This window comes from Nansenia antarctica (assembly GCF_963989245.1).
Source record: "Nansenia antarctica genome assembly, chromosome: 10".
Classification (NCBI taxonomy): Eukaryota; Metazoa; Chordata; class Actinopteri; order Argentiniformes; family Microstomatidae; genus Nansenia; species Nansenia antarctica.
In genome coordinates, this window is record NC_137680.1 from 19987089 (window position 1) to 20003627 (window position 16539).

The following is a 16539-nucleotide window of genomic DNA, read 5'->3' on the forward strand; positions in this document are numbered from 1 at the left end:
CTGTGTGTGTCTGTGTGTGTTCTGACGTTGGTCCTCTGTCTCCCAGTGGTGTCGGCGTGGGCAGTGTGTGAAGCAAGGGGACGAGGGGCCCAGGCCGGTCCACGGCCACTGGTCCGACTGGTCCGGCTGGTCGAGCTGCTCACGCAGCTGTGAGAGCGGCGTCACGTACAGAGAGAGACAGTGCACCAACCCAAGGTGCCCCACGCACTCCTCCTCTTGACACACAGCACACAACGACGTTCAGCTCGGTCACTGACGCACAACTCCGTTTATTCTCACTTTCTCTACCCATTCATTCCCATTCACTCATATTAGATGTTTTATGATTTATAAAAGTAGCGTGTACTAAATGTATGTACTTTCTGACTATATGGCCTACAGTAAGGCTTCGAAACCTTCCTACACTAAGTCATAGGTATATATTAAGATACTATATAAAGATATGATATAAATACTATATTAAGACTGGCAATTCAAATACTAAATGATTGCTGACATGTATCACTCATCCCCTCACTCACTCCCTCACTCACTCACTCCCTCACTCACTCACTCACTCACTCCCTCACTCACTCACTCCCTCACTCACTCACTCACTCACTCCCTCACTCACTCCCTCACTCACTCCCTCACTCACTCATCCCCTCACCTACTCACTCACTCCCTCACTCACTCACTCATCCCCTCACCTACTCACTCACTCCCTCACTCACTCACTCCCTCACTCACTCATCCCCTCACCTGCTCACTCACTCCCTCACTCACTCACTCACTCATCCCCTCCCTCACTCACTCACTCACTCATCCCCTCACTCACTCACTCACTCATCCCCTCACTCACTCACTCATTCACTCACTCACTCCCTCACTCACTCACTCATCCCCTCACTCACTCACTCCCTCACTCACTCCCTCACTCACTCACTCATCCCCTCACTCACTCACTCACTCACTCATCCCCTCCCTCACTCACTCACTCACTCCCTCCCTCACTCACTCACTCATCCCCTCACCTACTCACTCACTCACTCACTCACTCCCTCCCTCCCTCACTCACTCACTCACTCATCCCCTCACTCACTCACTCATTCATTCACTCACTCACTCACTCCCTCCCTCACTCACTCACTCACTCACTCACTCACTCATCCCCTCACTCACTCACTCACTCACTCATTCCCTCACTCACTCACTCACTCACTAGCTGAATCACCCACTCCAACGTTGGGCCTCTTTATATTTTCATATCTTCATCCCCTCACCTGCTCACTCACTCCCTCACTCACTCACTCACTCATCCCCTCACTCATTCACTCACTCACTCACTCACTCACTCACTCATCCCCTCACTCACTCACTCACTCACTCATCCCCTCACTCATTCACTCACTCACTCATCCCCTCACTCACTCACTCATTCACTCACTCACTCACTCATCCCCTCCCTCACTCACTCACTCACTCACTCCCTCACTCACTCACTCATCCCCTCACTCACTCACTCACTCACTCACTCACTCACTCACTCACTCCCTCACTCACTCCCTCACTCACTCACTCATCCCCTCACTCACTCACTCACTCACTCACTCACTCCCTCACTCACTCACTCACTCACTCATCCCCTCACTCATCCCCTCACTCATTCACTCACTCATTCACTCACTCACTCATTCACTCACTCACTCACTCATCCCCTCCCTCACTCACTCACTCACTCCCTCCCTCACTCACTCACTCATCCCCTCACCTACTCACTCACTCACTCACTCACTCCCTCCCTCCCTCACTCACTCACTCACTCACTCATCCCCTCACTCACTCACTCACTCACTCACTCCCTCACTCACTCACTCACTCACTCACTCACTCATCCCCTCACTCACTCACTCACTCACTCACTCACTCATCCCCTCACTCACTCATCCCCTCCCTCCCTCACTCACTCACTCACTCACTCACTCCCTCCCTCCCTCACTCACTCACTCACTCACTCATCCACTCACTCACTCACTCACTCACTCATCCCCTCACTCACTCACTCACTCACTCACTCACTCATCCCCTCACTCATCCCCTCACTCACTCACTCACTCACTCACTCACTCATCCCCTCACTCACTCACTCACTCACTCACTCACTCATCCCCTCACTCACTCATCCCCTCCCTCCCTCACTCACTCACTCACTCACTCACTCACTAGCTGAATCACCCACTCCAACGTTGGGCCTCTTTATATTTTCATATCTTCGTATTTTGACCTGCGGCGCCAAGTTCCTGTCAAGCAGCGGCCTAAATTAGTCAGAGACAGCAAGCCGCAGGAGGCTAATTGGAGGCTTATAGTGAGGATGTAATTGGCCGAGCCAGGGATTTGTTTCTGTGGAGCCTGGGGATATACACCTGCAAGAGGCTCTAAAACTAGCAATCAACCACAAAGGCAGTTCCCCCAACAACAGAGACACTGAGCCATTCATCCAAACAGCTACATACACACACCACACCTCATGTAACCAGGCAGGGAGTGTAAAAAAAAAACAATTACCAAAGAACATTTTGTATTTTTGGTTTCTTCAAATGTTCTCCCGTGTATTGACAAGGAAACCTCCTAGTTTGGTAGTTACCTATTTATTACATGTTGAACTCATTGGTGTTACTGTATTATTGTAACTACAATGTCATTACACGGTTGTTCAGCACACTACATCGCTTGTGCATTGGTATGACCCTTTCAGAGATGTCCATGGCGTATGCTGGTCTGACGAGGCTCATTAAGTATGTTTGTTGTCCCCTCAGGCCCGTGTATGGAGGGAGGTTTTGTGAAGGCTCCTCCCGGTCCTACAAACTCTGCAATACTGAAGACTGTCCCGTGAACACGGTGGATTACAGGTCTCAACAATGTGCCGAGTTCAACAGCAAACAGTTCAGAGGCTGGTACTACAGCTGGAAACCCTACATGCGAGTGGAAGGTATAAAGGTCTATGTTTTTAGTCATGGGTCACCAAATAACCTGTCACCGACATGAATTAGTTCCCTGTAATGCATTCGGCACGCCACTCTGTATCCGTATTGTTTTCATAATCGCTTATATTGAATTACTGACAGTGTAAGTGATGAGATCACTCAAAACGAGTCGACGTACAGCACACAGTCGATGCTGAAACAGGGAGTGTCGACTTGATCGACAACCCGTGTCTGAAGTGTAAAGGCATGGAATTAGAAGAACAGGGTTTTTGAATATGCTATGTCTGTAGTGTACAACGTAGAAGTCCCTGTGTGGGATTTTTTTAGTTGAGACAAAACTCCCTAAACGACTTTCCCCTCCCCAGACCAAGACATCTGCAAGCTGTACTGCTTCGCGGACGGCTACGACTTCTTCTTCGCCCTCTCCAGCAAAGTGAGGGATGGGACGCTGTGCTCCCAGGACAGCTCCAACGTGTGCATCGACGGCCTGTGTGAGGTACAGTAATAGGCCGGAGGAGTGAAAGTCCCAAAGAACTTTATGATGACTTAAGTGTTGGAGGACGTGTCAGTTCCGTAAGACATAGTGTCGGTTATATACGGAAACCCGCAGAGAGTAAACACTCTTTTAAAGAAACAGAGCAGCCAAAGTTCTTTCATCATCCAGCGCTATGCGACGCGTCACTGCGCCGCATTACAGAGTCGTGTAACTCCTTGCAAATCAAGACCCGTTATACATCTGTCAAGTACTGAGAGAAAATGTTTAATTATTGTTCAATTATTGTAAATGTGTTATGCATACTGTTTTACTGTAGGAGGATGTATGTTGACTTAATTGAATTACTGTAGTTAGTAATTTTTGGACATTTAGCAGGCAACTTCTCAACATATTATGTGATCCATTACTAACTTTACCTTTTGTCTTTTAGAGAGTGGGCTGTGATCGTGTCTTGGGCTCCACTGCAGTTCCTGATGTGTGTGGAGTCTGCAAGGGAAATAACTCCACCTGCAAGATATTCAAAGGACAATACACAAAACAGCACTTCACCAATCGTATGAACAACATACCTTTTTTAATCCCTGGCTGATTGACCCTTCTGACAGTTGCGTTTTGTCTGAAATGTTTTAGGCCTGTAGTTGTAAGCGATTGATTCCGTATCTCTAGCACTCCTAGTGAATTTACAGAGCAAATAAGTTAGGTCATATTTCTTTTTTTTTCTTTTTTGTATACATTCTCATATATCGCTTTGGGTTTTTCCTCTAATAACAGAGTACTATGGAGTTGTAACCATCCCCGCCGGCGCTCGAAGTATCCGCATTGTAGAGCTGAATACCTCCAGCTCCTATCTGGCCATAAGGAACACCCAGAGGAAGTACTACCTCAACGGACGCTGGACTGTGGACTGGCCGGGCAGACACTCCATCGCCGGCTCTCTGTTTGATTACAAGAGGCCCTACAACCGCCCGGAGAGCCTCACCTCTACAGGCCCCACCAACGAGACCTTAGTGGTCGAGGTATGTGTGCAGTACAGAGTGGCTCAAATGTTGAAATGATGAATTAGGCGTTATGAATGGCCTATGTACACTGTTGGCCTCCTTCGTAAAGTGTCTCCAATTCAAGGTTACCACTACTGTTTTTATTGGCTATGTCAAAATCTAAATAATGATTACCCGGCAATATGAACATCGCATAAGGTCTCATTGCATTCCAGAAAGTCACATAATATTAAATGTTTAATGATCTAATAGACAATTTAGGCATTGTGTGGAGTGGATTCCATGCAAAATATTATGCAGACACATTTTTTGCACCGTTCCTATCCAACCTAGAAATCAAATTATAGCTGACTTAAGCCAAGTCTTGACTCAGTCTATTGGTTTTCATAAACAGTGATATAGTACATGTTCCTTTTATGGCAACGTTGGACTGTACTGTAGCAAAGATACCCTGTATTTTGAGGAGTTACTCATTCCTAATCTTCTAACTTCACTCTCTTCATAAGAAGGAAACAGGATTTGATAGGAAACAGTCAGAGGCAGCGTTCTAGAAGGATCCTCCTTAGTAATAGTCTGAGACGCTATCATCAATACAGCCTTGGTTGCTGGATGACTTTCATTGGAAACATATTGTTTTGGGTTTGTATACCCTGAATCATAGAATACCATATCTGGTCCTCATTTTGTCTTCTGATTACATTGCCCGAGCTAAGATGATTCAACATAGTCTGCAAATATTCTCTTAGGGTTGGCAAGTGGCCCTAATGTTTTTCTTTGACAACTATGATGCTGCAGACTTTCTGCTCTTTGATACTCGGGGTCGTATATCTTTGTAGATTCTCCTTCAAGGCTGGAATCCTGGGATTCGGTGGGAATACACTCTCAGGAAATCCGACATGGACAACAGGAAGAGCCAGATGAGACACAACTACACCTGGGCCATCATTCGCTCCCAGTGCTCAGCTTCCTGTGCAGGAGGTACTAACTAACCAAACACTCGGATATCGTCGTAGATGGGAGATGACACTGTGTCTCTCGATAGAGCTGTCATTGGGACGGCTTTCACAGAGCAAGTCGCACGTTACTCTTCCGATAGACACACAGATGTTAGAGCCTCACCTCACATACACTCCTCTAATAGTGACCTCATTTGTTCTTTTGTTTTGTTTTTTCTTTCTTTTTAACTCTATATAAAAAGGCTCCTATAAGCAACATGTGGTCCAATTTTTTTTCAAAGGTTCAGAATGACATGGTCATGCTCTTGATTTATTATGATCAGGGGGTGGGGTCCTCCTTGTTCCTAGATCAATGGGGAAGAGCTCAAAGATGTGGGCAGCTCCAGCGATCTCTAATAAGTGCTCATACCTGGGCTTAAGTAGTGCACAGGGGTTCCCATCATTACTGTGGACATGGCCTGTGGCCACCTCCTCTCCTCCCACGAAGCCCTGCAATTAGACCCCTGTAATGGTCTGGCTCTACCCTGAGGGGAGCGGACTCCACATGAACAAAGCCAGTGTATAGAGTTTGCTTTGACCCACAGGTCGTAGACCCCCAGTCAACCCCTATAGCGCGAGCTGCATCTACACCTTTTGTACAGCCCTAATGTTATGGGTTGGGTTCATTAGTGTTATTAGAGAGTGTGACTGTGAAATTATTGATTTAAAAGAGATTTGAATCAACCCCTCAATGTGGATGTGTCACTGAACTATGTGACTATGTGTCCTATGAATGATGTTGTGCGTTGCATTGATCAGCGTGGATCACTTTGAATCTAACGGGATCACGTTTTCTCATTCAGGTCAAATGAACACTAAATCTGCGTGCTATAAGGATCTGCGAGTCCAAGTGAACACCTCCCACTGCAACGCCCGGTCTAGACCGACCACTGGCCTGATGCCATGCAACACTCAAGCCTGTCCCTCCAGGTAAGATGACTGTTCCGTACAACGTTTCCTAGAAGAATGATGCACAAAGCAAAGCACGTAAACTATGATTATAACCCTCAAAGTTGAAACCCCCCCCCCCCCTCCCCCTGTTTATCCTGAGAGCTTCCTACTGCGGGTCGGTTTAAATGCTGTCATCTCCTGAGCTACAGTAAGGAACAGTGAGTCTCTGTTTATTATGACAGTCAGTGACGCGAAACCCCCTGGCCTATCTTTACAGGACGCTCCTTCCTCATGACAAGGTTTCGTTCAGTAGCACGCCGTCTCCGTAGCAACGGTGTAGTCTGCCGTTTTCTTTTCTTCCTTTATTTCCTTCCTTTTGTGTCAAACTCCGTCTGAGACCACCACGGGACCGAGTGATCCATTGCTTTCTTCCTCTGTTATGTCTCGGAAGCCCCCGCAAATAGTCATTCGGTGTAACGTACAAACAGCATGGAAAAGTAGACAAAAAGCCCCGTTTTAAATGAGCTGTTCGGTGGAGTGGCCAAGACGGCCGAGTCAGCTCTCAGGAACGGTTAAGTAGCTCCCCCACGGGCTCTCCTTACGGTGGTGAGGACTGGTTTACGACCTATAGCCGGGGCTTTGTTCAACACGAACCACAGTTCCACTGTACTCCTCTATCGTAGCTCTGAGTGACACCGAATTACTCATCGGTGGATGTAGATCCCTATAAGCCTTTCAGTGTGGGTAGTAAACCCCCTTTTTACGGAGTTTCCTTTAAACCCGCGCGCTCGTAGGGGAGATCGTTTCCCCCGAGCGCGACCGTGTTTTACTTGGCCGCGGGCCCTCGGCGTTGCTTTCACTGCTGTACCCCACGTCCATTGTCTGAGACTGGCTGCCCCGCATTATTGGCCAGCGAAACGTACGCATCTGCGGTGTCACTTGTGACTCACTAAATGTCAGTGGTCAAAACAAGCTGTTTTATTGGTGGAGTCAGGCCTCTGCAAGCCTCCCACGCTCCTCCACAACAGTAACAAGCGCAGGGGGTGACGATATCCAGCACATCGCACCCTAAAGCACCTGCCTTTAATGACTTTTTTGGATACTCTCAGAAACTCAATGTATCCTCGCTAACATGTTCCGATGACTGTTTTTCCATCGAACGTTCACCAGCGTTCATTCACCCAGTGTTCCCACCTTAGTTCTGTGTTGAGTGATGACGCTGGCTGGATGGAGGGGGGATCTTCCTCACGGTTGAGAGGGGTCGCACCACGACGTGACTCAACGAGCGCGACGCCATCTCGCTGAGCGCTGAGTGACCTTCCCAGTTCCTGTTTCTCGAGGGCGGTGGCCCCTGCTTTTGGTCAGCGACTGGCAGAGAGCAGGGATGTCACCTCCTATCCGTCCTCGGTCTGTCAGTGATGGAGTGGAGCTCAGAAAACAGGCGGATCTGGGCCTCGGCCGTGGATCATCAGAGTTTGGGAGTGGCCCTCGTGCTGACGGCTAGGACAAGTATGAACTCGATCCAGGGAAATGAGCCGCTGTGCAGCGCTCTGGTCAGTGTAAGGAAGGAGAAAATGCCCCCGAAATGAATGACACTTTCAGGACAACCTTGATATTAATGAGAGTTCCAGGCCCTTTATGTCACGTATCAGATGTGTCTGGGGTATTAATCCACTATGACGCAGGGTCCACACTAACCTGTGTCCAAACCACATCTCAGATGCCAGTAATTCACATACTTCTATATGCAATAGATTTGCACAGAATAGCCAATTGGAGAAGCATGTACTGTATACAGTCTAATTGTGATATTGCATTCACCACACGTTTTTGATGTGTCTTGATTAGCTGACGCTTTTATCCAAAGCAACTTACATTGTAGTGTAATACAGTGCATACATTTTTTTTCTGTATATGGTCCCAGCGGGGACCAAACCCACAACCTAAGTGTTAGCACAATGCTCTACCAACTGAGCCACAGAGGACAACTGATGATTTCATTTATAAAAATGAATATCGAATACGTGCTTCAAACAGTGATCTCATCCTGTCCGGTCTCAACACCCCGAGGTTCAACACCCTGAAACAGGTCTTTGTTGCAGTGGACATGAGCACACGATGGCCTCATAAGATCCTCTGATATGTACGCTAAGACTTGCGGAAAGGCCTGCTGTGGCTGAGACAGATGACAGATTATTCTGCTCCTCATTCATAGCTCTGAGCCTGTATGTGGTCGTGAGGCAGGGCCCAGACTCACCATCAGCTGTCTGTGTCCGTAAGACAAGACTGGACACGAGGGGAACAGTCCGGTGTCCGGTTACCCTCGGAGGAAAGGCCAACTCAATCCCACCCATGCTCTCTCACCCCTACAGGGGACCCAAGGGACAGTGGTTCCTAAATCTCTCTCACTCTGCCTTCCCCAGAGTACGTCCTCAACATCTGGTGAAGTCGTTACTACAATCCCTGATCACTTCTGCAAAGTTAAACTTCTTCCCCCCCCCCCCCGATGAAATCTGGGTTTACTTTTTACTTGAATTATGACGACTCTTCTGCAATGTGTGAGTGCCCTGCACAACTCCGTTACTCCAGTGAGACCAGAGCCCTGAAGAAGCAAAATAGTACCTCTTGAATCCGTGTCACCAAGACACACTGTATAAACACCACCATAACCCTGAAAACATCAATAAATACATACTATGTTCCATATATTTGGAGGCAATAAAGTTACTCTTCAAAATGGGTCCTACCACATGACCTGACCACTTGTGCAGCATTAAGGAATGTATTCACTGAGCACTGAAATAATGGAATCATAATAAGCAAGCTACAGTTTTGCTAAATGTTTTATGGTAAACCGCCAGTCAGCAGGGAGGACACTAAATTAAAGTATAGAGTAACTCTGAGACGGAAAGAAGAAAAGCCATTTTTTTTCCTCTCAAATATCTTGCCTCAGTGATACTCTCTACCGTAACTCTGTCTCTGTTTTGGAGCAGTTTCCAGACTTTCCCTCCAACTCATCTCATCCCATAGATGATGTCAGAAGAACCCTCTCTCATCTACTAACACACTGAAGTGGCATAAGGGACCTCATCTAAGTAGAAAAGAGCATGTACGCAACAGGTGTCTATCCTTCCTAACGCCAGGTGGATAGAGTTAGAGAGTAAGAGCTACCTGATGTTGTTCTAAGCATCAAGCTCAGAGGAGCCACTGACAACATAATGGGGCTATTTAGGGACTTCGCTAAACATGCAATTCTTCAGAATCCAAACAATATTTATTGGGAGAGAAGGGTCATATTATTAGGAAACAGCTGACTGGACAGTAAAGTCATGCATCATTCAGCAGCATTTTAAGTCTGCAGGGAGTAAACAAACAAAGCTTTCTGACATGGAGGTAATTGCCTGTTTGGTTACACTCCAAAAAATGATGAGTCCTCGAAAACGAAAATAAGCAACAGGCCCATGAATCGCTTAACTTGATTTGTCACTTTGTCAATCACGTGAACCAGTACTCAAAAAACAAAACAAATGAATAAATGTGTGATCCATATTCATGCACTGTATTCGATGTCTTTGTTACGCTTACTATGGAAATTCAATTAACCTCTAACTGATAAGGAAAATGTTTTCCTTCATAATTGTTTGGTTCTAGAGACTGGCGTATCTTAGGAAAAGACAGGCGTACCTTAATCTGACTTGATTCTCTCCTCTCCCAGGATTTGTCCTGGTCCTCAGTTACAGTATATATATATATATATATACTGTATATATATATGATTTAGAAATACAGACACAGCTTTGTTCCCCTGTAGGAAATATGACTCTACTACTTCAGTATGTCCAAAAACATTATTAGGGAAACAATTAAATCATGAAAACAAATTAAATCATGAAAACGATCACTACTTAATTAAAGGTTTTTAGTGGAGCCAAACAGCAACATAAATGCATTGAGCACTTCCCAATTGTGTTTGCCTCCCGGTCAGCCCTTTATGTCTGTGGTAGGGACATAATGTATTGTATATATCAGGACAGACTGCAAGGTAGAATGCTTCTCTTGAAATAGCTGGTTGGTTTGCCTGCCCTCTGACTAGACGTTTGTTTTAGTCTTTTCCATGGCACACTAAACTCTGTGGCCATAGCACCACTGCCCCGTGTTTACTGGCTGTGTGGCCAGCATCTTTGATGAATCATGCCTGTCCATGCTTCATGTTTATTGTAATGTGTTCCTGGGATACAGAGTCAGCACTTTCCTGCTGCTGGTCAGGACTGTGGAGAGGAGCTTCTGTGATGATTAAGCACTTCTTTCGTAGTGAGACGTCCTCCACTGAACTGGTTGTTAACTGCGTGTCTTCCAGGCCAGTCATAAACAGGGCTAATGGCGTTGGTGTTATGATGTCACGTCTGTCTAGTGCGACCCCCCCCCCCCTCCCTCCCCTCCTCTTTATGGGACAAAGGTTAGAAGTCGTCCAAACTCAGCTGCGATCCGGCTGAGGACGTGAAGTGCACTCTCGGGCGCGCTGTGGGGGCTAATGGGATGTGTGTGTTTACAGTGAGGTAGACACGGCGATAATAGCCGTTGTAAAGTCATCCCATGCTGTTTACGTGACTGGTCCTGTTTTATTTACTTAATTAACAACAACTGTTGGAGCTCGTGGACTACGAGCTACGAGCGTTGCATTCTCAAGGCACAGGAGCGCTGTTATCTTGCCGTTTAATACACTTGCTGAGTTGACAGAGATCAAGAATTTTGGACAATTAAGTTCAATGTTTTATGTCATCTAATTATTATAGGCGTATGGACCCACATCAATGCAGTCCCTGGCATGAACGGTTGCTCTGAGGTCAACTCAAGACATGAGAACATTCCAGGATGAGTCACATGGCACAGCCAGTCCAATCACTGTCCTCACTGTCACAGTGACCCAGAAAGACCTCTTTTCCATAAGAACTGTCTCACATTTCACTGAATAAGCTTTGTTGACTGACACACAGGGTTACATCGAAAGTCTTCGATCCCCGAGTTACATTTTATGACACCCCACATTTTTGTTGAGGTTCTGTATAACATGACATCCTATGTTAAAATGTCTGTCAAGATTTCCAACCGCCCTCAAGCCGATTACGAAACATTCTTTCCGGAGTGCAGTGCAGCATGCCGTGCTGTCGAGAGCCTTTTGCTGGAGAGCAAATATAGCTGCTCACACGCGCAGACCTCATGTCCTGCAGACCAAAACAGAAATGCACACTACTGTGGCCGCAGTCAATTATTTTGAGGCCTGGAGTTGATTCATGTCTTTTTTGCCGCATCTGCATACATTGAGGTTGGAGAAACCATGACATCATGAAAAATAGGTGCGTGCTCACATTTAGAGGCTGACATAATTCATTCCCGGGTGAGTGTGAGGGGACAGCGGCCTGGGCATCAGAGCCCTGCGCTGGGCACGCAGACAGCAGGCAGGCAGCGCTGCCATATAGAGCATCTGATCCGCGAGGAAGGCCTTCTCCCGGTGCGTGAGGTTTGGGCAGACTCCAACCCACTTAAAAGTTAAACCAGTCGAAGGTCTCGAGGTACGGTGTCCTCTTCCTGTCTGTCTCATTCACGTCTCTGCAGTGAGAGGTGCCAGGGCCTTTACAACTTATTACCTCTATTGGGTTCATTCTTCACTTAGAGTCAACTAAAGATATTACTTTTTGGGATTTTGGTTTTGGTTTTTGGTTTTGTTTCCGAAATACAGTATATACTAGATTTTTTAAAAATTGTTTTAATATACTGTAGATGTTTATTGAGCAATAGTATCCAAGATTTTTTTACATTTATTTCCAACTTAAAAATGTATAACTTGCTGTATATGTAATGCACTTTTGGTTTGTTCACATTTATCTGCAGTATGTACTGCAGGTCTACACTTACTGACTCCACCAACAACGTCTTGAGGTGAATGCCCCGAAGAAGAGGCAGCTTCTACCTTTCCATTGGACTGAATGTCCCTCTCTACTGTATAAATATCAAATGTGTTATATATGTGGGGCAGAAGACGCTGAGACCAGATGGAAATTCTCCAGCCATTTTTATTTAGAACCAAGAAGAGCCGTCATACTGCACTGGATATACTTGTCCTTCTTTCAGCATTCCAACCAAGTGATGCACGAAATTGCTGCAAATAAAGTTTAGGCTGTATATATGTGCTGACAGTGGGGTTTCAGGTCATCTGGGGTAGATGTAGAGGGGGGGGGACAGGCCATGGGGGCTGGGGTTTGGGTTACAGTTTCACGGCCTGTTATTTTGTCTGTTTGGGCTTGCCAGTCAGCCGTCAACAAGCGGTTCACACTCCGACCCTAATGCTGGGTAATGTTGCATGTGTCAAGACTGCGGAGACGTGGTATATTCCTAGTAGTGACCCTGTTTACAAATCCTCTAATGACGTAGAATTATGTTCACACACTGTTCTACGACGCCGACGGTGATTCGGTTGGATAACCGGATAAAATAATCAATATAAAATAAAAATAGGCTGTAGGAAAATAACCGCTTGCTGCTTATCGACTTATCAACTTTATCTTGTACTTATTACGCAAAAAAAGAAATCCCACCACTACTGTATGTTGACTAAGCAGGCCCTCCTGGTCTTGTTGTTGCAGCTGGAGTGTTGGAGAGTGGGGGGCCTGCAGTCGCAGCTGTGGCGGGGGGGAGCAGACTCGGCAGGTGCAGTGTCTGCAGAGGGCCAGCCAGACCAAGGTAGAGGCCATAGCAGACGCCCGGTGTGTGCAGCCCCCCCCACTGAGAACACAGACATGCAGTACCCACACCTGTCCACCGGGGTGGAGCATCAGCCCGTGGTCTCAGGTAAGCGTCTGCTGCGTTCATGTCATACGCTGTACTAAAGAGTACTGTACACGTATGGCAGTTGTTGCACGCATGCGTGGTCTGATAGCTACATCAAATTTGCAGAATGATCTCAATGCACCAGAATGATCTTCGAGACCCAAAATGTGTCCGCTGAGATGTGAGAGCACTCACACTTCGTTCACTTGCACGTTCGACGCTAGTTTTGGAATTGCCAAAGTTCCTTAAGCTCTCGGGCCTTGTCTTCTTCTCCAGACACTTGGAAGTGAACTTGCAGATGAAAAACAGGGTTAACCGCAGGTTCGTGGCCTCGTTAACGAACGTGAAAGGCCATTATGTCACCGCTTTACTCCAAACCTCGCTAACATACCACACAGTCTGCCCAGTTCACTTCCCTCGAGTCCTTCTGAGGTGTTTGTGGCTCGTTAACCGTGTACATTGTTAACTTCAACCCAAACTTCGACCCAAAGGTCCTTAATCACTTAGAGGTAGTAAAACAACATTATAGGGGAGGTTTACCCCTAGTCGAGCTACAGTGCATACCATCTCGAACTATCTATCATTTTGTGTGCAGCTGCATCATAGCTGTCGGAACACGAGGTAGGTGTTCCTAAAAGGGAGTCATACCGCGCTACAACACGTCAGATGAGAGTTTTTGCTCTACAATGCCAGTGATTCCCAGAGAGCAGCATGCGCTAGCTCTTGCGCCGTTCAACAGAAAGATCTCGAGTGGGAGGGAGAGGGGAATCTTGGGAGTTGTAGGAATGTAATCAAACGGCCAATTTGGAACATCAGGACTGATGAGGGACTGATCTTGACTCAGAGGTCGTTTTTTTTAAAAAAAATTCTACTATCGAATAACGAAAACAACTAATCCAGTGGTTTACAGGGTAAAATTCCACTTGAAGACTTGCTAACGATTTAGGCTGGTTTTAGGCTTGTTTTTTAGACATGTGTATGAATATTTGTGTAAACAAGCGGGCATTACCCTGAGATACATAGTTGCTTTATATCCAAGTAACACACTTTCACATCTGCTTGCTTGGTGTTTATGGGGCCCCTGTTGATGACATGGTCACCGTGTTGCGTTGCAGTGCTCCCGTAAGTGCGGTAAAGGCCTGAAGAAGAGAACGGTGGTGTGTAAAAGCACCAACCCCAACGCCCGGGCCCACATCCTGCCTGATACCTCCTGCATGGGGGTGCAGAAACCCGGCACCCAGGAGCAGTGCATCATCAAACGCTGCCAGAAGCAACGCAAGGTCCAGTGGTTCGTCTCCACCTGGCAGGAGGTAGTTTATGAAACCCAACGATGTAACCTCTTATTCTCCTTCGCGACATCGTAGAATTGTTATTCATATCTGCCTCTAAGAACATCGCATACAGTATGTGAATAGTTTTTTACGTATTATGCATAAACAGCATGTAATGTGATTCGCTCTCTTCTCTAAGTTTGTCTCTTTATCCCTCCCTCTCTCCCTCCCTCTCTCCCTCTCTCCCTCCCTCTCTCCCCCCTCCCTCCCTCTCTCCCTCCCTCCCCCCCTCCCTCCCTCTCTCCCTCCCTCCCTCCCCCCCTCCCTCCCTCTATCCCTCCCTCCCTCTCTCCCCCCCTCCCTCCCTCTATCCCTCCCTCCCTCTCTCCCTCCCTCCCTCCCTCCCCCCCCTCCCTCCCTCCCTCCCTCTATCCCTCCCTCCCTCCCTCCAGTGCTCTGTAACCTGTGGGAAGGGTTCTCAGGCTCGCTTCATTAAGTGTGCAGAGAAGGATATGACAGGCAAATACAGAGAGCTTGTGCCCAAGAAGTGCCACCATCTGCCCAAGCCCTCGGTGGAGCTGCAGAGAGTCTGTACCCTGGCACACTGCCCTGCCCCCGTGCCCACCTGGCCAAACGTCCACACTCTACCCCGGGCAGACTGGTACTCCTCACCCTGGTCTCAGGTAAGCACATCCCCTGGAATGATCGCTGTGATCGTGTGTGTATGAGTATGATTGGTTACTTTTCGCATTATGTCATCACACTGTGTGAAAAGTAACTAACTGCAGACTAAACCAGAACCCTCATCTTGATCGTACTACATTATGTACACTGAGGTAGTGTGTATACGGAAGCCAGGCTGATTGTTCCCTGTGTGGTCTGTCCCTACAGTGCACTGTGTCGTGTGGTGGAGGGGTGCAGGCGCGGGCGGTGCAGTGCCTGGTCCAGGGGAAGCCGTCCGCTGGGTGTGTGCTACATCTGAAGCCTCCCATGTCCCAGGCCTGCAATACCAACTTCTGCCCCCAACCTGAGAAGAAAGGTACCCTTTTTTTGTATCTGGTGCTCATAATGATACACTCAAATACTGTAAATGTACAATGCTTAACTAACCTATGGACATTTTCAATTCATGACCGCATGCATTTTCACCCAGGATATCGTAGATTTAGAGAATCTCTCATGTTTTTGTATTATTCTTTTTTTGTTATTGTGTTTCCACAGACACAGTATGTAAGGATTACTTCAACTGGTGTTACCTGGTGCCACAACATGGAGTTTGCAACCACAAGTTCTATGGGAAGCAGTGCTGCAAATCTTGCTCTAATTCAAACATATAAGACACTGATGACAAACTCTTGTCTACTGCAATGAGACACCTGAGGAGAGCGTCTGCCCAGACTATTTTATGTCCACGGTTTGAAGGACAATTTTTTGCATTGATCATGCGCATGCACTGAAATCAAAGACACTTAAAATTCAACTGGAAGACGCTTAAAAAATGCCCTGCTCGTGATGCAGGACATCTTGATGCAAGAGCAGCCTTCAAAAGATCCCTAAGAGTCTGAGCTACTTGGTAAGCGGGTGCCCCTTCAGCTATTCGTGGCCAACAGATGGAGCAAATGAACTGAGAATGGATAGAGTGGGCATTGTGAAAGAGATCTGACGATGGCTCTCCCCACTAGAGGAAAAAACACACAATACCACAAGACATGAATATTGTTGTTCTAAGGACCTTTTAGTGGGAGCCACCTGGGGGTACTGTAGCTCATTGTGGAGCACGATCTCACTTCCGCCATGTGGACAATCATGAGACTATAACACTGGCATCCAAATGGTGTTTTCCTCGGAAAAAAACCTCATCAACATCACCTCAGAAAACTGCATCGTGTACCACCCCGAGGCCATCTGCATGCACTGGGATTTTGCATACTTGTAATGGTGCTACGGTATTTGTCTCGACTGACAAATAAATGGGAAATGCAATCCTTTTCACTGAAGTGTTTTTTTAAATGAATACATGAAATGTCATTGCCCTGTGACTCATGCACAGTATTGGTTCTTTTATTTATTAGCAATGCTGCAGAGTTGCTGGCATGCTGT

General features: G+C 46.9%; 1 protein-coding gene across 1 annotated transcript in view; it reads left to right on the forward strand.

Moving 5' to 3' along the window:
* Nucleotides 1-15776, forward strand: part of adamts16 (ADAM metallopeptidase with thrombospondin type 1 motif, 16) — a gene marked incomplete at both ends in the record, with an annotated part of 155666 nt that extends 139890 nt beyond the window's left edge. Inside the window, 12 exons of the mRNA XM_080541054.1 lie at nucleotides 47-195; nucleotides 2796-2968; nucleotides 3329-3459; nucleotides 3890-4013; nucleotides 4231-4475; nucleotides 5294-5435; nucleotides 6256-6382; nucleotides 12985-13189; nucleotides 14284-14478; nucleotides 14892-15122; nucleotides 15331-15478; nucleotides 15661-15776. Coding sequence (XP_080397180.1) covers nucleotides 47-195; nucleotides 2796-2968; nucleotides 3329-3459; nucleotides 3890-4013; nucleotides 4231-4475; nucleotides 5294-5435; nucleotides 6256-6382; nucleotides 12985-13189; nucleotides 14284-14478; nucleotides 14892-15122; nucleotides 15331-15478; nucleotides 15661-15776 — 1986 coding nt within the window. The remainder of the gene's footprint in view (nucleotides 1-46; nucleotides 196-2795; nucleotides 2969-3328; nucleotides 3460-3889; nucleotides 4014-4230; nucleotides 4476-5293; nucleotides 5436-6255; nucleotides 6383-12984; nucleotides 13190-14283; nucleotides 14479-14891; nucleotides 15123-15330; nucleotides 15479-15660) is intronic.
* Between the last annotated feature and the right edge of the window lie 763 nt (nucleotides 15777-16539).